The sequence below is a fragment of the Cataglyphis hispanica genome, chromosome 21 (assembly GCF_021464435.1).
Source record: "Cataglyphis hispanica isolate Lineage 1 chromosome 21, ULB_Chis1_1.0, whole genome shotgun sequence".
Taxonomy (NCBI): domain Eukaryota; kingdom Metazoa; phylum Arthropoda; class Insecta; order Hymenoptera; family Formicidae; genus Cataglyphis; species Cataglyphis hispanica.
This window is the reverse complement of record NC_065974.1, coordinates 3,434,677-3,460,041: the sequence shown is the minus strand read 5'-3', so window position 1 is coordinate 3,460,041 and position 25,365 is coordinate 3,434,677. Positions and strand designations below refer to the sequence as shown.

The 25,365-nt window shown below is 29.7% G+C and overlaps 3 protein-coding genes across 5 annotated transcripts; all 3 read right to left on the bottom strand.

Moving 5' to 3' along the window:
* Positions 1–117: 117 nt before the first annotated feature.
* On the bottom strand, positions 118–2,821 carry LOC126857490 (GDP-fucose transporter 1). Of its 2 annotated transcripts, XM_050606953.1 has the most exons (5): positions 2,482–2,821; positions 1,796–1,989; positions 1,386–1,590; positions 916–1,054; positions 118–840 (listed from the first exon to the last, which is right to left on the bottom strand). In XM_050606953.1, the coding sequence occupies exons 2-5, from the start codon at positions 1,858–1,860 to the stop codon at positions 251–253; spliced, it is 999 nt and encodes a 332-aa protein (XP_050462910.1). In that variant the 5' UTR covers positions 1,861–1,989; positions 2,482–2,821; the 3' UTR covers positions 118–250. The 2 variants fall into 2 exon arrangements, with proteins under 2 accessions (XP_050462910.1, XP_050462908.1); XM_050606951.1 differs by having other exon boundaries at positions 1,796–2,821.
* Positions 2,822–4,309: 1,488 nt separating this feature from the next.
* Positions 4,310–7,907, bottom strand: LOC126857504 (adiponectin receptor protein). Of its 2 annotated transcripts, XR_007688520.1 has the most exons (8): positions 7,645–7,907; positions 6,489–6,763; positions 6,316–6,414; positions 6,005–6,176; positions 5,453–5,850; positions 5,200–5,364; positions 4,854–5,102; positions 4,310–4,606 (listed from the first exon to the last, which is right to left on the bottom strand). XR_007688520.1 is itself a non-coding variant. In XM_050606971.1 (7 exons), exons 2-7 carry the CDS (start codon positions 6,735–6,737, stop codon positions 4,968–4,970), a joined length of 1,218 nt encoding a protein of 405 aa, XP_050462928.1. In that variant the 5' UTR covers positions 6,738–6,763; positions 7,645–7,907; the 3' UTR covers positions 4,624–4,967. The 2 variants fall into 2 exon arrangements, 1 of the variants encoding a protein (XP_050462928.1); XM_050606971.1 differs by lacking the exon at positions 4,310–4,606 and having other exon boundaries at positions 4,624–5,102.
* Positions 7,908–9,310: 1,403 nt separating this feature from the next.
* Positions 9,311–24,646, bottom strand: LOC126857304 (EF-hand domain-containing protein D2 homolog). Its single transcript, XM_050606599.1, has 4 exons — positions 24,267–24,646; positions 14,263–14,410; positions 11,707–11,841; positions 9,311–11,235 (listed from the first exon to the last, which is right to left on the bottom strand). The coding sequence occupies exons 1-4, from the start codon at positions 24,434–24,436 to the stop codon at positions 11,101–11,103; spliced, it is 588 nt and encodes a 195-aa protein (XP_050462556.1). The 5' UTR covers positions 24,437–24,646; the 3' UTR covers positions 9,311–11,100.
* Positions 24,647–25,365: the final 719 nt, after the last annotated feature.

The window sequence follows — 25,365 nt, the reverse complement described above, 5'->3', positions numbered from 1 at the left end:
TACGTGTACACATAATATGCATATATACATACATACATATATTCATACGTAACTATTGCAAAACTGAATAAACTTGTGCATCAGTTTACAATATACATACACATATACAAAGAACAATTTTTCATGTCACATTGCTCTCTATTTTCTCTTTGCATTTTTTTAACTGTGTTTTTAAGAAAGTATTTGTACATATAATTGTAAAAAATGATATTTATATATATAATAAATAAATTATATCTCATTATCATTGTTACACCTTAAGTTGTTGTGTCTCAATTTTGTACTCTTTACTTAAATCTAATTGCCTAATCTTTGCATAAAATGCACTGGCGGTAAGCACAATGATATTACTTATCCACCAAAGAAATGATTTTTCTTCTTTGAACCAATAAGTTGCTAAGACTGTTTGAGCGCATGCTTTTGCAGTACCACTAACGTTATGTGTTAAAGGAGATGTAACCTTTATTTGAAGCGCAGTAAAATATCCGATGGCAAAACCAAATATACCACCGATCGTCATAGCACCCCAAAAAAGAGGATGTCCAAGCTTCTCATAATTATATACAATCGTCTGTTCACCATTAATTATCATTAAAGGAATAAAGATAATAATACTATACATATTGTTATAATAAGAAAGTAACCAAATGTCGTCATTTACAACTGGCAGTGTCTGTTTCATACGGATAGAATATAAAGATAACAGTAATGATCCAAGCACGCCGAAAAATGTTCCAGAAACGGATAGAGAACCTGCTACATGCTCCTGATCTACACCCAACCAAAACCCAGCGATAATTACTGCACAGCATATTATGCATTTGAAAGATGTTGTTTGCCCTGTAATTTTTGCCAATTAATTTTTCCAATCATTTTTAATTAAAGTTTAAAAACTAATTTCTGCAAATTTCTCACCAAGTAAGATATAGGTAAACACCACATTAAATACAGTTGTTAGTGAACGGCCTACATAATAAAAAGCAACACCAACATATTTTAAACACAAGTTATTAGTTGCTATCATTCCAGTAAACAGGAGTGATAATGGCAGTACCTACAAAAGTTTGTTGTTCATATATATATATAACCACATTATATATTTTTTCATAAAAATATAAGAACTTGAAAAAGTTTCAAAATTTAAGATTATTCTTTCAAACATTTTAATTTTTTCAAAGTTTTAATAAATTTATTAAATATTAATAATAAATATTTTTCTCCTAATTTACAATATTATGTATCCGAACAATTTACATAGCTGACCATAAATTAAAAATAGCAATAAACAATTTTAAAAATTGAATAATTTATTTTTAATTACTTATCATTATATTTATTCACTGAAAAATAATAATTATACAATATTGTTAATAGAAATTGTATACCTTTTTCAAAATGTCTTTTCTAAATGGGCTACCATCTGCAATTTCAATGTATCTTGGGAACCATTGTGACAGTTTGCGTAAAGTAATGCAGATAGTTACACTCACTATGCATTGAAACCAAGTTACAAACAGAGGAGCATCCAAGTTTACAGCTTTACTGGATAAAAGTGCCTTATTTACAAATACAGTCAAAATGGATACTATCCTGAAAGTTATTTAAAAATATACATAATTATATATTTTTAGAAAATTATAACAAGATCTATAACAATATTATGCTTATCATATTCTCTGCATTAAATATATAAAAAATATATAAAAAAATTCCAAAATATAAGGATATTTAATATAATTGATAAAGTTGTGAGATAGAGAATATGCAAGAAATTTAATATTATTTTATGACTCACCAGTAAGCTGCAATTACAAATGTAATGTATATGTATTTGGATGCTAGTCCTCTTTCCAAGCTCATATTGATAAAATTTATATATAATATTTTTGAAAAAATTATATATATATTTATTTCTCACAGTCAAAAGATGTAGATAAATAATTATGTAGAACTAATAGTGTATTAGGTATCCCGTCGAATTGTTGTTTCCTATGTATTATTACAAGATAAACAATTTCACATAGAATGAAAATGAAATGTCAAATAATTGAATCATATAAAGTATATAAATATAAATATATTGGCACATAATTTGTGTCTAAAGTTTTACTTATGCTGAGGCATAGATATACAATGACAGTTGATAATAACTCAATTATACGGTAAAAGCTTATGTTTGACATTATTCTTTTATTTTTAAGTGCACTACACTTTTATTTAGATAATATTTTCAAATGTTGTCGATTTTTAGTTGTTGGATGTGTAGCACCATGTCAGATGTCAGATAATTGAGGTTAAATAATATGATGGAAATTTTTTCCAATGCGTTAATACAATTGAGAGATCCCCTGATATTTTTAAATTGATATATCAAATCAGATTCATAATTTTACAGTATCTAATGAAATAATTAGGCTACGATATATATGATAAAATAATTTTGCAATTTAAATTTATTAAAAATGTGATAATCTGACGCACAGTCGATTTCCTTCATTTGACAGTTATCAGTAGTTATCTCAAGATCAACACATATACACATTTCCTCATATACATTCTAAGATTTTTCTTATGTTCCAATAGCACATGTGCAATGTGCACAGAATGAAACTTATCATATTGTTAGCGCGCTATCTTTTATTCACTTTCTCTCTTTCTCTCATGTACTTATCGCATGGCAATGGTGAGATATGAGTATGACAAGTGGTGGTAGAAATAGTGAACAAAGAAACTAAAGAAAACTTAAGAAAAGAAACTTTTTTAGAGCATTTAAAAAACTGATCAATGACGGAGAGATTTGCGAGATTGTAATGTAGAGAGAGAGAGAGAGAGACAATAATTCATTATCTTTTACAAAAAAATTGATATATAATCTTTTTAAAACACAAATGATATAATAAATCTTTTATCTTGATTTTCGTTTTCGAGTTCTATATGTCTTCAATAACACATTTTCTATTTATTTATATTTGCAAATAACAAATTTTCTATTATTATAATATGTATATTATGACAAATAATTTTAGATAAATCTATATACTTACCTGGTTTCCTTGTAAAAAAAACTGGTATCGAGCAGACCTTGATAAAATAATTAATTAAAACGTATTTAGCAGTTTGATACACAATAGAGATCATTGATCATGTTCATTACAAACAAATCAATAAAATTAGAAATAGTATATATAATTGAATGATGCTTTAATATAAATAGTTGATTATTGACATATAAAATTCGTTTTTGATGCTGTATAATTTATAATTATATTTGTACAGAATTTCATTTATAATTTTATATATTATAATAGAGAGAATATTTGAAGAGTGAACTATACACATAGGTATACAAATACATATTAAGATACAGTTACATTAGAATAAAATTATAAATAGAATTCTGTCTTCAATTTTATTGCAAATTATAAATCATTTGTAGAGATCAAGGTCAGGCTTAGATCAACTACATTTAATTAAAAAATGAAGCATTGTATTTTGTTTTCTTCTAGGATTTTCTAAGCACAACTGATATATAGTTAGAAAGAATTCTGTATATTAAGAATTTTAAATATAGTATACAATTTAAAAATGAATTATGCATTGGAAAATTTGTACATTAAATTGTACATTAAATGTCTTTTTCATAATAATATAGTAATAAAAAAAATTTCATTGTTTTAACAATAATTTTGTTCAAAATATATTATAGATTTTATAGTATATACTTAAGCTATAAGTTCATAGCAACGATTGCTTCCTAAATCTTAGTCACATCCGTGTGTTTTCATGTTTTACTTATTGTCTATACTTTGTCTCATATTATATTAAAAATAAATATAGAAATTTTACATATTAATCTCTCTTCCTATCAAAAAGCTATATATCCAACAAAGAGAATATAATTAACACATAGATATTTTTACAATCCAGAAAAATTTGATAATTCTAATGTCTTTCAACTGTGTTAAATAATCATAAAAAAAAGATTAATAATTATTTATATTACTTAGAAACTATAGAATCCATAGATAAATGAATGAACTCCTGTTTCCTCACTGCAATATATTGCATTGATATCATTAACAGAAAATTATGTAAAATAATTTTGTTTTTGCATTATATACGTCGAAAGAAATTTATTTTTTCACGTCCTATACTATCAAATGTGTATGCGCGCATTGATATTTAAGAAAATTAATATATTTCAACATATGTACAAAAAAATTTTTCAAAATTTTTTGCTTTCGATATTATAATACGACTACAATGGAGAAACAGGGCAAGCTTATAAGGAAAAAAAAATATATAAATATTTACATATAATTCATATATCTCGAAAAAAAAATTTAAGAATAAGTAATACATATGCTTATTTAAGTTTATATACTTTCTTTAGAATTCCATTTATACTATTCGAATTTGATAGATTATATTTGTATCTTTTAAAATGATATGTAAACTTTTGTCATTTCCAAGGAAAGTCGAGAATTTCAGTTCAAGTACCATATTTCAATATGATTTCATTGAAATTTCAATAAGATTCCATTCGTATTGAAATTTCTTTTATATGTAAAGTTTTGTAGTCATTAATTTTTGGTTAATTACATAACTGGAAAATAAATATATATTTATATATATATATGTACACATAACCCCATTATATTAAATATTAATTTCAAACAATTTTTCAATAATACAATTTTCAATAATTTACAGTCATATACATATCTTCGAAAGGTAATTTCTATATTCTTAAAACTAATAAAAACTATAATTAAATAAAAACAAGCAATTTAAAACATATTCAACAAACACAAAATTGGAATTAGATATATTCATTCTATTTATATATTTACCATATTTTTCAACAGCACAGATCGACTGGCATAAGATTTAGGAAATTCTTTGTAGTCTTTATATATATTAATGACATGAAAGTTATCAACAAGATGAAGTATGTGCCCGCAGATTTAAAAAGCATATACCTGCGACGGATTTGTACAGTCGCCTATTGTCATTCTATGCATTGCCATTTCTGTAATACCATGATAATGTACAAAAGCAGCTGCAATTACTAATACATGGAAGATTTGATGACTCTGAAACTAAATTTGAAATAAAATATATAGAATATATTGTCAATTTAATCAAACTGTCTGTAAAAATTGATATTTTGAAATTGATTTTTCTAATAGAGCTTACCCAAATATCAAATTTCCCTGGGAAAAAACGTTCAGGTACCCTTAAAGCATAAAACAATGCACCTAGTATATACAAACATCCCATCAGTATTAACCAGCCAAGAGATGCTTGGCTAATCGCCTTGAACCAACCTTCGGCGATAGCATAATGTACTGCTGGTATTACCTAGATATAATGATTAATAGATTTACTTAAGATATATATTCTAAAATGCAAAAAAGCTATATCCTATGAAATAAATTAATAAACTTACCCCGCTAAGTCCAAATCCCATAAAAACTCCAGCTCTGAGTGGACGATAGCTTGGTTCACCAAACCGCTCCCACAATGATACTACAATGCTAGTTATACCAAGGACAACCACCACAGATAAGTAAATTAGTTTAGGTTGATAGTCGCAATAAAATCCATAATAAAGCCATGGTACAAAACTACCCATAATAAGCATTGCTATGCCACAATAATCTAACTTTGAAAATAGCTTTCCAACACATTCACTGTGGCAATGAACTGTGTGAAAGGCAAATGACATTCCTAGGCACATTATAGCACCAGCAAAAAAGGTACCAAATACCAATTTTTCTTCCAATTGAATTTCTATAGGAGGTTGTGTTAGAAAAAATATAGCTATACCAATAAAGGCAACACAGCCTGTAAAAAATAAAATATATTATGAGTATAATTTATAACCAAAAGTTATATATGGAATATGCTTAAAAGAATATGCTACATATATGTTTCTTTCCAGAAAGTGCACATCAATATACATTCAATGTTATTTGATTGCATTGATAAAAAAATATACCCAACAAATGTGTCCAGATGTTGCCAGTTTCTGTATGAATTCGAAAAATACTTTTAAAACATGCATAAAACGAGGGTAGTGGCGGTCTATGGCCAGCATGTAAAAAATCGTTATCTTGCAACCATCTCGGCAAGTTCCGAAAATGGCATTGTTTCCATGATGCCTCCCATACCTATAAATAAAAGTTTAAGCTTTAAAGAATACTGATTACAATTTCTAGTTTAATTCCAATTATTATAGCTAACTTTCTGTAACTGTTTAGTACATATTCTTATTACAACGGTATTATTATTATTAATGTTTATTGTTACCTTTCGAACAAATTCTTCCGCCTGCTCTGCTGCATTATGGGCTAATGCACCTAGATCAATTTCATCGCTCAATACACCTGCTTTCAGAACTTCGGTCATCTATAATTTATATAATAAATGTTTATTCAACAGTTAATTGCATTTATATTGTTCCAAGTCAATAATAAATATACCTCACAATCCAGGAGATGATCATCTTCCGGAGTTGAAGGCAAAGGACATCCGACTCCATCTTCCTCTTCTGCCAAACAACTTGCATCATCATCATCTAATAATTCTTTAACTTCATGGAAACCAGGTATTTCACTATTTAATAATACTCGTTCGCTCCATGGAATACGATGTCGTATTCCTCCTAATTCTGCTGACATACATTCTTCTTTTTCTTTGGCCTCTAGAATGACGTCTTCGTATTGCGACATGATTCAGAGTAATTGTGACCACAACTCTACAAATATATTTGTTGCTTTACACGAGAAAATAATACAAGTTACATAACAATTCAAATTACATAATTACATAATTAAATTATTGAAAATATGTAATTATAAATTCATATTTGAATTTATAATCTTGATATAAATTCTTAATAATAATATAAATATAAATAAATAAATTGTAAATATAAATGTAAAATATAAAATTAAAATTCATAAATATCTCTCTTATAATTGTTATTATTTTTGGTAAATATAAATCTCCACGAAAAGTTATATCTCTGCTGTAGATTTATTTATGAATCTATGTTTGACGTAAGAAAAAAACAATTTTCTAATGAGAAATAAATATTGTACAATATCTTGTACCACATGCAAAAAAAGATAAAAAAATTAACAAAATAAGATTAACATAGTAATAGATTGTAAAGACAAGTTTAAAATATAGATTAACTGCGAATTATTAGAACAAATAATATTCACAAATATCCTGTGTTTGCTATATTTAAATCGAGATATGATTTTTGTCTAATCTCAAATATATTGCACATATTCGCGTCACAAATATAATTTTTACAAATATAGTCTGATTTTTTTTAAGTATGTATATAAGGATTGTGACTTATTATGTAAGATAATAAATACATATTGTCAAATTTCCCAAGTCACTCCAATTCACCAATGACATTTTAGATAAGTCTCTTTAAAGATTATTTTTCGTTTAATGTTTTGGATTGCACGAACAAATTTCTTATTGTAGTAAATGCGATTATGGCAAATAATATAAGAGGTTAAAAAAAAGACATAACAGATATGAAAGAAATACTTCATAAATAATGTATCAGTAATAAAATATTATGAGCAACTTGTATAAAAATATTTCAATATCTACCAGTCGCACGATTCCTGTGTCCTGATGTTCACATTTGCACAGACATACTTTCAAAAATTTTAGGTTATAAGAATATTACAACGATTTAAAAAATTACGTTTCCTGTTTCGTTGTCAACGTTTATATGTTTAATCTAAAAATGTTAATGAAACGCGAAATGCCACACAGCAACAGAAACGCGTGGCAAGTGGCAAGTAGCGACTAGCGACACGATATTAACCAATGAACTCGCACACATACATTCACACAATACACAACACACACATACACCAACACGTACAATATGTACAGCAGAAAGAGCCTTGAGCATGCAGGAGAAACTTCTATATGAAAATGTGTATCGTGTTAGGTCATGTTGGTAGATTCACAGATGGCGGCTATGTCACTTTTGTGACGTAATTATAATTTGAAAAATATAAAAATAACTAAATTGATGAAACAACTTATAATTAACGCATATTTCTATTATTAAGAAAATTTATTTTATTGGGTATGCGCGCATACATGTGAAAATACTTCAATAATAATTTTTATATCACTGTATCCGTAGTCTAAAATAGAATAAAAAAAAAACCATTATGTGCAGCTAATAAAACATATTAATAAATTCATAAAATTTTGTTGTATTCCTGATTCGTAATTATACGGATGATATTAGCGCGGACACACACCAAACGGAGATTTTATTATCGGTAGCATCGAAAAGTAGATTGGCTATGTAATTCTAAGCAACTGTCAAATGAATATAGAGGCGCCACTGTATGGCAAGCCGCTCTCAATTTTCTCTCAACGTCGTTATATAACGAAAAATGTAAGTAATACGTTATAACGACGTATATAACGAGAAACTTTACGTTCTCTCTGTGTAGTACATGTATATACACACATACTAATATACATAATATGAGACGAACGTATTATATATAATTTTCATACTTGTAAAGTCTTTTGTTCGAGAATCTGTTTCCCGTTCTCTCTCCCTCCACTCTTCAGGTACGTCATCAATTGGTCTATATGTTTGCTCGTATTTTTGTATATCTGCGTTTGGAAAATTAACACGCGATTGAATGTCTTCGACTTTTTAGATCTAATATGAAACTATATCGTTACTCTTTAATGCAATAATGAGATTTTACAGAATCTCCGAAAATCATTAGTTTTAATAGTAAGATACTCAGTAAAAAAATTTAATTAAAAAGTTGCAAAATATACAAAATATGCTACGATGAATAATGTATAAATATTCTATGTTTTATGTTTTCATGTTTAGAAATTCTACGCATTAATTCTTCACGATTAATCTATGATTAGCTTTTTTAAGAATTGCAAAATCGAAACAAGTTCTTCTTTCATTCAAATGTAGAATTTTTCTTTAAATTTATTTCAATAACAGTTTTATTTATTCTTTATGGTACATTACATGAAATATTTGCATACAAACTTGTGTAAAGAAAAATATTCGGACAATAAATATTTGTTTATTATATGAGAATAGAAAAGTCTGAAGTGCAAGTTGGAATGAATAAATTTGTATATCATTTATTTAATAATTAGCTTGATTTTCAATTTTTTTTAGTCGTTATTTATGCCAGCAATAACATGATGCAGTTTTTTGCAATATGCATTTTTAACTTATCGGAAATTAGTTTAATTAAATCCGTACAAATTGACACAATAAAATAAGTTTATTTACAATCTACAGCTTACAATAAAACACTTCTTACAATAAAGGTTCGAGGCTTCCTAATATTATTATGTACAGATGAATGTCGTCAAAAATGACGTTGTATCATAAAAACATATACAATATACTGTCGAATCCATTTAAATATCTGCACAATATTATTACAAATGTTTATCGAAATAAAGAAATAAGAATTTTGAAGGATTTTTAAAAGAGCTTCTAGTACTTCTATTATTTAAACATAGTTTTGTACTCTTCTGATGAACTAAATAACTCATCTTTTAATCAGTCAAGGATTTAAAAAGCACCTATTAGAAGCCCCTACTAAAATCTTTTTCAGTGAAATATAAATTGACGTAATTATAATAAATCTGCTTTTCATTAAATTTTTGTAATTATCTACATGTAATTTTTTTAATGTCTCAATTTAAAATTAAATAAACATGTTTTTCTGGCTTGGTATACAACATTCACGCAGACAGATATACAACTATACTATTTTTTTATATTTTATATACATATTTTTATATATGTTATTTAACATGATGTATAAAAAAAAATCTATTTAAGAAAGAAAATAAATAAAAGGCCATCGCGCATAATAAAAATTAAAGCACGCGCCAAGACAAATCTTACGTTATCGGAAATTGGAAAATCTTTAAGGCCATTTTCTTGAATAATCTAAGATCGATTTTTATTTATGTCAATATTGTTTTTATCTACATTTCATTCAGCGAATTAAAACATTTAACCTCGTATTCGATAATCCTTTAACATTTACGAAATAGTTAGTCCAATTACTTTAATACTTTTAAAATTTATTGAAATTTGTTTTTTGCTTGCATTAACATTTGTATATTAAACATTTTATTATAATTTTAATAATTTTAATTATTAATTAATCTTTTTCCTCTCAAACTTTGCTTAGCACCATTCATTATTCATTATTTTATAACAGTATTATAATTATTATCATGAAAACTACTATTAAAAAAGTAAGTAAAAGTAGTTTGCGCATTATCTGTGATTTGCAAATCTTTATCATAAAATAATAACTCTAACAGTTTTTAAAATATGTCTATACGATAGATATGTGTGTAGAACAATAGATATCAATAGTTTTCCAAAACTTTGATTTCTATCAAAATTGACATATATATATACGATTGTATAAACATTAATATTCTTAACGTTATTAAATATTCTTAATAATATATTTTGAATATAGTATTGTAAATGCTAAAAAGTCAAATATCCGTAGTGTAAATAATAAATATACAAAAAATAAAAATTGTGTGATGATTCAAAACAATTCATTGCTATTATTATTCGTCTTGCTTCGAAGATATGGACTTTTAGCCTTTTATCACATTCAAAGCACAGTATTGCAAAAATACATCACACACGCAGTCTTCAAATTAAACATAGAAAGCGTTAAAAATTTTGCTGAATCGAGATTTCGATATCGTTTGACATGCGGAAATGATTCGTTTATTTGCGAAATTAGAGACTATTGGCGTATAATCGTTTTTCGTGTGCTAAATAGCAACGGAGATTACATTACTCGCTTTGAATTCTTCTAACAATAGATAGCAATAACTTTGCAATTTCACGTTGCTTTCTAAAGCGCAATTAAATAGTTTATACATATAGCCGTTCGTTGACGACATTGATATCAATCGGAAATAAATCTAAATAATCTAAGGCAATCGGTTTTTGCATTCTAACGACAAGTCGGCTATTTTCGCTCTCTCATAATTTTCTTTCTTTAATTATTTGCCGAAAAGGGCGGCTTTTTGCCGGAATTGCTCTCGCCTCGCCGCTTTTTCCTCCTCTTCTCGTTTTCGCTCTTCCTGCTCCATACGAATCTCATCCTCAAACTTTGAAGCCTTTCGCAGCTGCTCGATCTGCAAAAAAAAGTGTTAATCGGAGCACGTGCAAAATACAACTCGTTCAGGTTACGCTTTCGCGCATGCATTTTTTTCAGCGCGGGCGACACGCTGAAGTAACTATCTGGGCCTGTCCCATGTGTCATGTACAATCACATGAATGGGAAATGCATTTGTTGCGTCCGCAATAACGAGACAAGATTTAAAGCTCTTTATAGTATTGCAATATTAGTAAATGATAATTTTTTGCAATATAAGAAAAAATATAATTTATATTAAATAAGTAATATTTCATATAAAAACACATTAATTATAAAAAAGTATATAGGCAATAAATATCTAAAAAAGCAAATTTTAACGTCTGAAACATCTATTAAATATAAAATCTATTAAATTAGAAATTTGCTTAGATTTATATTTAAAAAAATTATTTAAATAAAAATAGGAAATTTTTTTCTACTTTAGACAAGATGTAATAAGAAAATATACTTTGGCTTCGAAGAAGTTTTTAGCTCCGGTAACACCAACTTCATCAACGTCCACTTCAGTGAGTCTGGCCAGCTGGCTCAATCCGGAATCCTGTTCCAACTCACCGGCACGCGCCTTACGATAGATCAGTAAAAACTGTAACGAGATGTAGAGACAACAGAATTAAATTATATATAAATGTAGAGTCATACATTATAGAGACATGAATCAAAGTTATGATATGTAAAAGATTTTAAAAGAGTAGATTTAAAAAGTCTTAGTCTTTTTTTTTTTTAAAAAAAAAAAAATAATTTAATTTTTGAGTCGTTCTCTCAAAAATAAAATTATCTCGATTCAAATCTATTACTATTCTCAAAATATACATTTTGGATATAAAATATAATATAGATAAGGTAAGATATATAAACTTTTTATGTCTCACGATTATAGGAATAATAAACAAAGTAAAATCACGACCAAATAGCTCTATTTAATTAAAATATTCTTTATCATTCTTTAGTACTTTAAGTAGGAAATAAAAAGTGAAAAATAAAAGGAAGAAAAATAATCTGTTCAAAATAAAAAAAAAGTTTCATGTGATCAAAGAAATATAAAAGTGCAACGTTTAATGAATGTAACACGCGATAAAGAGAAGGGGGATATGTTTCGCGAGCGTTTTACGGTAATTCATACCGCGATGAGTAAGAGGAAGGTGAGTAAGCTGGGCAAACTACTCGATTATCACGCAATGAATCACAGTCGACGAGCGAGGTGAATCGCGCGTGCACGCATCGCGTATGCGGATCGATTCGCATGCGGCGAGCTTTGTTTGCGAAATACCGTGTATCACGTCCGATTGTCTTTGCGTGCGTGCATCTCGTATTATAAGTCGAGACACTCTCCTTGGAATGGTACGTGATACGCATACGTCGCGGTTTTTTTTTTCGCAGCTTTTACACGTATTATAACGAGATGCACGCGGATTGCGTTAAGAGCGAAAGTTTCAGTTTCACACGCTCTGGAATCCCGCGGACGCGTTGCATTGGTTCAGCATAATTGATCCGTTGCCAGGCTAGCGATTGCAAGATTAATCTTCTCTCGATAGTTTCACGTTTACATTTGATTGTTTTTAGAAAACTGAAACTAAAAATTCGTTTCATCTTCGCATGATGATATCAATAATTATATTTATAACTACATATATGTTGCTTATTTTTTCATAGAGCATATTTAATTCTATCTAACGTTAAAAAATATTGATAAATATAAAACACATAAAATCATAATAATATTTAAAATTAAATGTATAACTGTTTTTATATATAATTTAATTCTGTTGTCTTATGTGATCAACATAATAAGTGTTGTTAATTTTTTGGGATTATGGTTATTGTGCAAAATCTGCTTCTAACGGGAAATTTTTAGTTTTGCACATTTTTTTTTTTTTTTATAGTAGGCAGTCTTGTTTGGCAGTTGTTAAAATACTCCATCGTGTAGGCAACCGAAATAGAACGTGCCCTCTCTAACGCACAGCTATGGAGAATAAACACGATCGTTGAATACTCAGTGTATATATATATATATATATATATATAAGTGAATGAGCTTAAACATTGCATGGGGTCTACTATTTATACGGGTAATATATCATATATACGCATTTGCTACAAATAAACCTACGAATCTGATTAGAAGTATATATCATTTAATATTTTATAATAAAAAAAAAAAAAAATAATAAAAGTAGGATACAAAAATGACAACAATTTAAATTTATTAAATAAAAATTTAAAATCTTATCTTCCCACGTACAATATTTTTTGTAATAAATAATATACAGATTTTGAAAAAGAAAAAGATTTTCTGAAAGTAAATTTTCCACGGAAATGTTATTAACAATAGAATGTATTTCCTTTTAATTGTTACTCTTTCTGGAATATCATGAGTAGCGCATGTGTTTTTTGATGGTTAACGTAAGAGTAAAGCTGCACGCAGTGAGGTCTATTTCGGTTCAATATTTTTAACGACCGCAAACGGAGTTGCGAGAAGCATAATGTTGATCAGGGTAATCATAGAGACCATGGGTTATGTTTATACGACCATATTCAAAGCCGATAGCGCAAAGTGTGTTAACCAATGCAGCACATTTCCAAACCATCTGTCTGCGGCATATCTTTCTAATAATAAAACGTAGTTGCTTAACATTGTTATCTAACAATAATGAATTTGAAGTATCTTTAATAAACTGTGTAGATAATTTTTTAATGATTTGCTTTAGAAATAATGGATATTTATTAATATCCATCAACTTATCTGACTTGTTGAAATATAATTATAATGAATAAAATGAAAAGTTTATAATAATTTTATTCTTCATGTTAAAATAATATAAAAATATTATTATAATTAAATAAATAAATATTACGCTAAATATATTATAACTTTTTATAAATATTTTTTCTATTTCTCAAAGCAAGAAAAATGATTTATTTAATTCGATAGCTTATATATTTATACTGTTCATCAATCCGGGATCGTAGCTCAGAGATTCTCAGAGATTCATAAAAATAAACCAACCTCACGGAAAGATATACGACCGTCGCCATCCTCGTCGACCTCCTGGATCATCGCCTTGAGTCCGAGATGCGTTTGCGGTGCACCCAAAACTTCCATCATTCGCTTTAATTCGGAGAGATCGAGATAACCATCGTGTCCATCGTCGAATCTGCAACAAGCATCGACGATTAAAATCAAAAATTTTATTACATTGTTTTTCGTCTAAAGTATTCTATAAATGTCACCTTTTTCACACCTGCAAGTAAATTTTTTCCTAATAAAGTTGAGTAACTAATAAAATAAAATCATTTTGTAAAGTTTTCTAAAGTGCAAAAAGAATATTTTATTCCTTATTCACATTTTCAAAGCAATTTTATCCTAACAAAACATTTTTTAATTTTAAATTTCAGGCATAGAATTGTCAAAATTGTTGATAATAAGACTATTAATCGACCATCAACAATGTGATAAGATACTTAATGCGGTTAAAGCTAATCTATTCTGCTGACTGGTAAATTTTATTAGCGACCTCCTTTCTCTACACAAAGTAGAGTGCATTTTTAAGCGATTGACCCGTCAATAAATTATTTGAATAAATCATCGCGATGACGCTGGTCAATGAGACGCCCAGCTAAACGTGTCGTACATATTGTAGTTTGTCGCCTGTAGTTAATCGCGATACCGCATGCAATTTAATCGCTAGTCATTAAATGCCGTTGTACAAAGATTATAGGAGGAAGAAAAGAATTTGGGACACTGTCATTAATGGCAAACAAGACGGGATTATCAAACAAACTCGGTAGAGAGGTTGCTCCAATCTAATCGCTCCAGAAATAGTCTCCGTCTATTTCATGAAACTCAAGTAACTGTTATGATGAGATAGAAAATGGCACAAGTCTCTTAACGAAATTCGTTACGTCGTTGTCAACTCAATGATTTCATGAAGTAAACAGTGAAAATGTCTACTGTAATATTGATTAAAGTTAAATGAAAATAGTACAATCACAGTAATTGCTAGAATTGATTAAATTATTAAATTAAAATTTTAATAATGATATACATTAAACGCTTGTGTCTAACATAGACTGTAAAAAGCGACATAATGAGAAAAATTGGAGGAAAATTTAGCAAAGTAATGCTAATTGATACATTTAATTTTAAACATTTTATAAGATTCCAAATATATTTCAAATGTATTTCAGTCGCTGTATAAGTATTCCAGTCCTTTGTGAATATTTTTTACTCTAACAATAAGTCTTTTCGTATGTATCATAAAAATTGTTGTCACCTTTTTTCTAATATAAAAAATCTAGAAAATGCAATGAAAAAAGCATCTGAAAAAAGAAATTAATTTATTATAAGTAACGATTTTAATTGGGAAAGGTGATTATAGATTTTCTTCGGTTAGAAAAGGAACAGCGGTTGGGTGACAATTGTATTCTTCCCCAAGTAATAATCGAGATTGTCTTAACTCGGTCGTCATTAACATTCGCGACTTTCTTCACATTTATTACGAAGCCAATGCGTCTCGTTGAACGCAATATACAAGGTAGAACATTTAATAACTAGAACGTCTCTCTCATAGAAAGCGCTCGAAATAGGTTGAGCAAGATATTTATCTGTAGAAAAAATTACATTTTCTATTCTCTGCAACTTTAATTTAGCAAATTTAATTAACTGTAAAATTTGGTCGATTTATTTTGAATTTTCTATAGCTGAGACTTATGCAGACCTTTGTAAGCAAACAGCGCGTCGTAAAAACTTCAGTCCAGAATAATCCTGCGTTTCAATGAGAGCACCGTTGTTCGAATTTTATTACAGCGTTGTATCGCCGTCGTCGTAAATGCAAAAAGCGGAAATGATTTATTCCGATAGCACTTATGATGTCGAGCAATCATCGAAAATAACTGCCTAACTACTTGACATTATTAATTTCGCTCTCTTGCTGCGCGTGGAAAAATGTGGGCGTACGTGAGCTAAAGGTTAACTGGAACGCGTTCACGCCTGTGTTAGAAACAATGAGCCGCGCAATTTTATATGCACAATTCTCGTGGATATCAGCCCTCCATCAAACGCTCGGTCGAATGTACCGTGGGATAAAATAAATAAATCTGAATCGAAATTATCAAATGAATAGACATGTGACATGATATGCGACATTATATTTATATTTAGCATTATTAGGAATAATTGTTAAAGTATTTTAGCTACAAGCAGGAATTTATTTATACAGAAGTATATTTTATTATTAATTAATTATATTACTATTTAAATATTTATTCAACGATAAATATAGGGATATTTCCCTTTTTTTTTTTTTAAATAAATTAAATTGCAAAAAATTTAACTTACATGAATTTCGTGGAATGTTTAAAGAACATAACTATTTCGCGAAACATTGATGAAAGAGCAATATGGAGCGTAAATAGAGGATCCATATATCTATATGTCTGTATATCAATCAGTATTTTTTAATTATCGGGGAACGTTTAACGAGAGTGAAAACGGAGGGAAAACGTGGGAATGATTGGCGATATTCAGATCGCGCGAAATCTCTCGACAGGATCAACTTATCAACTTTACTTTGTCGGAAACTCGTGTAATCGCTTTTCGCGTAAGGGATGGTAAGTACTAAGGCATGGGATGGAGCGTGTTTTCCAACATGACGATGATGTGATCTCGCGAAATGTATAAAATTGAGTTCTGTGTTCGTTAGTCTGTTGTACGATATATCACGAAATCTGAAAGAATCGATCTTTACATGAATAATTGAAAAAAATAGATTTATTTCTATAATTATAAATATCTAATTTTAATTAGTTTGAAATCGATATATTATAATTTTTTTAAAACTGTAATTTTATTTGCGAAAAGAATGTTATAACAATGTATACGTTGAAGTGATCTGTTATCATATATCGCGATGTCATAAATCTATAGAGAGTACTTATATAACAGATATATTATCATTGACGTAATTATATCGCGAATTAAAAATCACTTGTACAATAAGTCGATTTTTTAAATGATTGTGATTAACGAGCTTCGATCATAATCAGTATAGTTCTTCGGAAAATAATCAAACGGAAAAATAAGAGAGCAGTTGAAGCTTCAAAATTTATCGTATAAAATAAATATCAAAGTTCAAGTTTTCTTCATGCGCATTTGGCTCGATGATTGTTTGTTATATTTCATCGTAGTTCTCATGATTTTATCTGTTTGAATATATGTGTACTTTTTCTTCTTTATTAAACGAGAGATTGAACAATCGCTATTCCGCTGTCATTTTTGATCTAAGATCGTTAAAGTGCAGAAGAGCAGAACGTTAAAGGAAATTGCTTCCGCATTAGTTAATTACGTTACTGCGAGGCACCGGAAATTGAAGCGATGTAGGCGGAAGATATCTGGACGGTAAATTCTTCCAATCAGGAAGAATCGCTCCACTGAAAGGATCAATATTTGCTGGATTTCTCGTTTTATTTAATAATCAAACGTGAACAAACATTTTTTAGTCTTCCGAATGTACATATTTCTATATTTGCCAATAATATCTTCCAATAAAATCTGTTTGAAAAGTATTAAAATAAGCAGTGGTCAAAACATTTTTGTCTCTTCATAATCAGCAGTGAAAATTAAATATATATAGTGACAATTATTAATACAAGATAGATGAGACAGAAAAAATATGCGTTATAATAATATAATTAAAATTATTTTTCAAAATTGTCTTTCCTATTTTTCTGCAAATATTTATTTGCAGAATATCAACAAGTGATATTTACGATTTCTCTCTTCTTTTTTTCTGTTTCTTTCTTCTTTCTTTGAAGTTGAGAGAAATTTCACGGAGGAAGAGGGGAGAATGCCAAAGGTGGAGGTCACATACTTATAAGCACGGTTAAACAAAGTGATCAATAAGAGTGACAGACGTAAAAAGATAAAGGCGATAGATACGTATGTTCTATTAAAATCAGAACTTTTATCAAACAACAATGTTCACTTTCCTATTTTAATCAATAAATTCTTTTCGATAATGTAAAATAAATTATCTGCTGATTATACAATGTCTCAAATCAATTCTATAATAATAGTAAATTAATGATTCTCTCTCTCTCTCTCTCTCTCTCTCTCTCTCTCTCTTTCATTGCGAATGTTTTCTTATAAAAATAAGATTTATAAATGTTTTTTTATGATTAAGTTATTAAACAAAAATTGAATGTATATACCTATTTTTATTTCCGACTCTGTGAATATTTCTATTTTTATATTGTTTGAATGATTTGATATCTGATTGATTATTGCAATCACGATGCTATGGATCATCGCGCTCGGCTTGTTAAAATCGCTTCTCGTCAAACAATTTTGATTGAGTAAAATGCTTCAATCAATGTGAATTGTATCGAGGCGCCGGCACCGGCGCGAGTGTTAACACATTGAATGTGTGGCATAGATTTGATTGATTTTATAAAAGTATAATTAAAAATTACATATATTGTATGAAAATGTTATGATAAATAAATATAAATTGTTATATTTATTGTTAAAAAAGAGTTCTCTTTTAATTTTACAAAATTAGACATGACATTATTTTTGATCCTTGTGATCGTATATCTAGTGAGTTATAGTTTAAAAAGAAAAAAAAAAACTTTTTTTTTAAATATTAATTATTATTCGGTGAAGAGAGAAACACGGACATGTTATTCGTGATTTTTTTATGAATACAAAATTTATTTTTGAAAAAATTTGTATTGCTCGGGAAAATGGTTACAAAGCGTTGCAATCGTTTTTCCATCTTATCTGACGATGTTCTTTTCTTAATTGCAACGTGATAGCGCAAGATATGCAATTAGATCGCGACGTAACGACGCTGATGCGTTTCTAATCTAGTTATCACGAAATCACGATCGTTCCATTTCAGACTGGCTCGACGGTAAGAGTTTCGTTTTCATTTCGTTTCTCCGCGATTCCTTTTTCAGGAGTAGCCCAGGAGAAAACCGGGTCAAGGTGACGCGCGGTGATACCGATTTATCCTTGTTTTCCAAGATCGATACGATGGAGCTCGGTTCTTTGAGGAACAAGGAAGAACGTCATTCGGATGAATTGGCGACGCGCCGAGGGCGAGGATGAGGACAAGGACGAGAACGAGGACAAGGACGAGGATAGTTTGGTACTTTTTTCGCGCATTGCCGAGATTTATAATTCTCGAGGTATGAGATTTTCTGAGAGATTTGAGGAAAACATTTTTTTTTTATGGGATTCTTATTGCAATAATATCGAAATGAAAATAATGTTGCTATAAGAAAATTAAAAATAATAGATAATTTTTATTAAAAATATTTTTTTTTGTTAACTGTTTCTTTTCCAAAGTTTTTTTTTTCTAAATAAAAGGAAATCTCGAATTTTCTTTCTATTCTAAAAGTTTCCACATTTTAATATCTAATTGGTATCCTTTACAAATGATTATTTTAGAAAGGAAATAGGACTGACTTAATATGTGAAATTGCAAGAAAAAAAAGTATATATACAGTATAAATTAGAATTCTGCGTAGTTGAAGGAATCCCATCGCGCATTGTGAGCCGTGGAAACAGTTCCAAAGCAAGGACAAACGCCGTCTGTGAAATGTTATGTCCTTTCCCATCAATGAAACATTAAAATGTCTAGCGGTGTTGCTGATAGGAATATCGAGTTCACGTTCCATCATCGGCGAGTTGAGTTGTAGAATAAATTCTTATGCTGTTTATATATTCGGAACGCGCAATTTCTTCGAGAACAGCCACGAGGAATAACGGTTTGCGATGCCAATGCAACGAAAATGTCTAGAGGAATATTTTTTTCTTTTTCGTTCTTAAAAAAGGAAAAAGATGGAAGAAGACTAAAATTAAAAATCTCTTAAAAATTTCTCGAAATATTTCTATTCAATTATTTCTTAACACAAATAATCTCCGAATCGATATGATAATATTTCTTACTAAAATCTCTCTTTGTCTTTCTTATGAAAGCATTCTGGAAAAATATTAAATATGTTGAAATAATATTTCTTGTTTTCCGAAAAGTATTCATTATTTTTATTATATCATTGTATGCGGAGATATCGATTCCAAGAGAATACTTATCTCGAATGCATATATGCATTCTTCTACTTTAGCAGCGAAAGGGTTAAGGTCGTCGTCTCACTGTGCACATATATAAAGGTGAATCGATCACATCTCATTGCGGTATCATTGTAACAGGGAAAGTTAAGCATGCATTCAATCGAGCTGTAGAAACCTCGACTTTCGACCTCGCGCAAGTCACGGTGCACTTTGCGATAGAAATGTTTCGATAAATAAATGTATTTTCTCTTAGCAACTTTTCTATCTTATCTAAATCGTATACTATTCGAAATTAATAATACGTCGAAATTAATAATAATAAGCACGATATTAAAAAATGCATACAATATATAGATATCAATTTCTAAAAAAATAAGAAATATAACAAAAATTATTTAAAGAATTGATTTGTGTCATTTGTTGCAAATTAAATTTACTAAATTAATTTGATCAATATTGTATTCATAGCAAAGACAATGGAAAAGACAACTGTGGTTGGATGTCACGCTAACTTCCGAGCTCTTTAAATTACTTACGGGATTTAAGTAGTTAATTGATATGTGAATTTTCGGTCTACGACCTGATTGGAGGGTCAACCAGGGGTTCCGATTTCGAAGCCCCTCCAAAGAACTTCCTGTGAATCTCCATAGAAAATTTCTCGAGAGAATAGCAAATCCAATGGAGACAATGGACACATTTTCGACTGTGATCTGTGTCTGTTGCACAGGAAATGTTGGATAGATAACAACTATCAACCTACGTGAACGCATCCGAGTATTATCTCGCGTGTCATCGAATTAAAACCGCAGTGAGATATAGTATATTTAGCCTCGCGATAGGCAGGCTCTGGCTGATGAATATATCGAGTTACCGATTAAGAGAATAATTATTTTTGTTTTTCTCTCGATTCTTATAAGGAGAACGAGAAGAGGACACGTTCGTATCGCGGATCCGATAAACCGTAATGGAAAAGGTTGATAGTCGTGTTTTTGTTTTGTCTAATTGAAAAATGCTATCTTTTACTGCATACTTATAAAGTAGCAAATTATTAAACTTTAAATTAGTCGATACAAAAATTACAAGAACATTAACGAGAATTTTAGTGCGCTTTAATAAGTAATAATTATTTAATATGTAATAATTATATTAGAAAAAAATGCTTATTATCGATATCGTTATGCATTAAAATTCTCTTCTACATTTTATGTAATGTTTTATTTCATAAGTGCAATGTCACTTTGATACACTTAAACACATTGCGACTCCCCGATCGAGAATCGACTTTTCCTCTCTGTTTAAATACCCGCGAGGAGAAAATCTCTTAATAGCGGCACGAGAATTTCTCTTGCCCGCAGCGCGCACGTGCGTATCTTGCATGCGTGCTGCGATACGTCATCCGGAAGGACCGATGATTGTTGTTCGTTTATGTCGTGCGTTTGTCCAAAAAGTCGTCCTTGTCTTTTCGCCGCGAAACCGGTTGCGTTTGTAACCTCGGGCTTCGATAAATCGTAGAAATACGGCGACATATTTTCTCTGAAATATCTGCGTTTCTCTCGTCTCGATATACACAAGCTCCGATTAATATCTAATGCTCGATCTTCAAGCAATTAATCAAGATTCCGTTAAATTCTTTGAAAATCTAAAATTTCTCTTAATTTTTTATTTAAATTTTTTATGCATAATATACTTTAGAGATTAATAATGATTAGGCTACAATATCCGTAATTCCAATTTCTTATTTTGTTCATGAATTTTATTTTATTAATTTAGTTTTTTTTTTTTTAATTGTTTTCAAATTTCTCATGAGCTTTTGACAAAGAACAGAAATAACGTTCATCGATATCTATTTAGCGATATACTGTCCGTGATCTGTCTCGCGCTGATTATAACACGTCTTAAAGATTTATTGATGGAAAACACGAAGAGAGAGGAGACGTAATTTTCCGATGAAGGAGCGCCAAGAAAGGAGAAAATCACAGAGACGTGGAGAATCGCAGGCTCCGTCCGTCATTACGAAACCGCGAACGTCGAGAGATTCGTGACGTGCATTTCTTCGAGAGAAGAAACGCAGGCAACGAAGAGGGCAGACGACCTCAGGGTCCCTGCAGGCCTCCTGCCGTGTCTCCCCCTCTCCGCCACCGGTTCCCCGGTATCTACGCCCTTTGTGTCTCGGAGTAGGTAGGTATTTCGGAGTCAACCTGGTAGCAGGTTTGACAACGCGGCCAGAGAACAGGGTGGATACCTTAGTGCTCAGGTACCTTCGCAGGTATTGCAAGAGCAAGGACGAACGTGAAAGGAGATATCTATTTTTTAAAAATCATCCTTCGATGAAAAATGATGATTTTTTTAGAAGCGAGATGTAAATTACAAGTGGAAATTATAGTTAATATTCGATTATACAGATTATATTTTTGATATCGATTATTTTGTTTGCGATATGTGTGTAATTTTGCTGTAATGATACTTTTCCGTAACAAAATTTGTTATCATAAAAGATGCGCGTGATTGGACGATTAAGCGGTGATGATAGCGCACAGCGGGATGTTAACTAGGAAATCTCGCGTTACGTTAGAGGGATCTCCTATTTGCAAACGAGAATCCGCAAAGAGAGTTTAATATAGACATTTGGCGGGTAAGAGAAATTGCGCCCGGGTCATAGACCACAAAGCTTATTAATGGAAAATATCGCGTGCTGCTCAACACACAATTGCGCAAATTAACAAGCGGAAATTGAATGTAAAATCTTTCAAGCTCGATCGAGCTTGCTCGTGTATAAGAATTTAGAATAAACTTTCTTTTATCCATACTACCTTTATTATCTGTTATCTATGTATTATCTTTATTAATATTATTCAAATAGATGTAATATGTCAGTATATTATGAATAAAAATGATTGTGAGCAAAAAGATATAGGCATTATGTTATAGAAAAATATAAGATAAAATATCATATTACCTTTTAAATTGTACTATGTATCATATTTACAAAAACATTTTTCTTAAAGAGATATTCTCTTCTCATGACTCACCAAACGAATCGTTGAAAGAGGTTGATAATGATCGTTATGTCAGCGATATTGTCGTAGAATAAGTTTGTTTACAATCATGCGAGTCTATTGATTCTAAAATATTTACTGTTAACGATGCGCGTTTTGTCCCGACAACGATAAACCTTGTGACACGAAAAAGAATTATTTATCTCCATCTGATTACACATACGTGTATATTCCAGGCTGACTCGTAAAAATAAACAGCTAGACAGAGTGCGCTTATTAAGTTGATAACACTATATATATATATAGCCTGATGAGTATTTAACAGTCGCAGGTATATACGTTTAAGCGAATGCGACTATCTCTTTCGCGTCATATCAAAGAATATTTAAATTTAATTTTAATCAAAAGAAGCCAAAAGAGAAAGTTTTTATTTACATATTTTATAGTATGTATATAAAATATACATAGAAAAATTTATATATATATTAGTATATAAATATTTATGATAGAATATTTTTAGAAGAATATACATATATTTTCTTTCTCTCCTTCTCTCTCTCTCTCTCTCTCTCTCTCTTCTTATTTATAGTATTTTGCATTATTTATATTGTGATATTATATATATATATATATATATATATATATATATATATATATATATATATAATATCACAATATAAATCATGCAAAATAAATACACACACACATACGCACATGCACGCGAACACGCACACACACATAATGAAAATATATTGTTTTCTAAGAAAATATCTTTCATGTCAAGAAATCTGTTAATTTCATAAATTTTATTGTAAAAAAATGAAGCTAGACCTTGAGCTGCTAAATGTGTTATTATCGCCATAGCCGGCGGCTTATCATCGTTGATATTTTTCGTTTGCAACAACGCGCTTAAAGAAATAAAAAAAAAAAAACTCTCACCTGTTGAAGGTTTGCTCGTATTGCTTGATCTCACGGCGCGACAACTCATGGAACTCGGTATAAACATTTACGAATTTGTACTGCTTCTTCACCTCTTTACCCTCTTCGAGTTCGTCGTTGATTCTTTGCCGTCTGTTAAGCAGGTTGCTGAGTTCGGCGTCCGCTGGCATGATTCTTGATTTTCGATCGCCGATTTGAATCTTGGAAACAAGTTGCTGAGAATTCGCGTTAAATTTTTTCGAATAGCTTATCGAAAATTTGGAACGCGGCTATCGCGAGATTAACGAGAAGGAGTAGGAATTGTAAAGTGCGTTGGATGGGATAAGAAGAAATATACCTCCGAAAAAATTAGTGATTCGCACGCCGCGGCGAGCCCGCATGTACTGACGCGGTGCAAAGCGTAGGAGCGACTAGTATCGCGCGAACAGGCAGTGCCGTAGCCATCTTGTCGGGGTCTCCGCGGCAAATATCTTTTCTTTAATTTATTTCAATTTCCGCTTAGAAAATTGAAATAAATTGTATCATTATGCTTTACGTTATGTTTCTGAAAGCATCCCCGACAGATTTATGCGAGTCGTCTTTTGCAAATGGATTATTTCTATTTATAATTGTCAAACTATTCAACGAGAGAGTTCGTGATTTTCATCTTATTGTTAGACATATGCATAGTAAATTTCTTCGATTTAACATCCCGGGAAAAAAATCTACATATAAATCATATATAAATATGTAAAATTATATATAAACTTTGTTTATATATGTTTTCATTTTTTTCTATTTAATATCTATCCCTATATAAAAGAAACATAACATCAAATATAAATTAAAAATCTGTATTTTGAAAAATAAATGGATCTTTTTTCCTGGGCATTACATATTTAAATTAGCGATAATAAAGCAGATAATTGTTATGTAAAAATTATATTCTTTTTCTTTAAAGATTGAGAAAAATATTTATATATAATATAAAATGCAATTATGTATTTTATGTTATTATTTTTGTATGTTTTTGCTGGCTGTGGAGATTGCTATTTGTTGATGGCACGAGCTAGAAATAATGTATTGAGAAATTAAAATATGGAACTAATAAAATAATAAA

Excerpts from the sequence above, each read along its gene's own strand:
- LOC126857304 (XM_050606599.1), bottom strand. The coding sequence starts at position 24,436 with ATGCCAGCGGACGCCGAACTCAGCAACCTGCTTAACAGACGGCAAAGA. Across the intron at positions 14,411-24,266 it reads TACGAGCAAACCTTCAACAG|ATTCGACGATGGACACGATG; the intron begins GTGAGAGTTTTT and ends TGCTTGTTGCAG. Across the intron at positions 11,842-14,262 it reads GTCGTATATCTTTCCGTGAG|TTTTTACTGATCTATCGTAA; the intron begins GTTGGTTTATTT and ends ATCTCGTTACAG.
- LOC126857504 (XM_050606971.1), bottom strand. The coding sequence starts at position 6,737 with ATGTCGCAATACGAAGACGTCATTCTAGAGGCCAAAGAAAAAGAAGAA. Across the intron at positions 6,177-6,315 it reads CGGAAGAATTTGTTCGAAAG|GTATGGGAGGCATCATGGAA; the intron begins GTAACAATAAAC and ends TTTTATTTATAG. Across the intron at positions 5,365-5,452 it reads TGGGATTTGGACTTAGCGGG|GTAATACCAGCAGTACATTA; the intron begins GTAAGTTTATTA and ends CATTATATCTAG.
- LOC126857490 (XM_050606951.1), bottom strand. The coding sequence starts at position 1,860 with ATGAGCTTGGAAAGAGGACTAGCATCCAAATACATATACATTACATTT. Across the intron at positions 1,055-1,385 it reads GAAAAGACATTTTGAAAAAG|GTACTGCCATTATCACTCCT; the intron begins GTATACAATTTC and ends AAACTTTTGTAG. Across the intron at positions 841-915 it reads GTTTACCTATATCTTACTTG|GGCAAACAACATCTTTCAAA; the intron begins GTGAGAAATTTG and ends CAAAAATTACAG.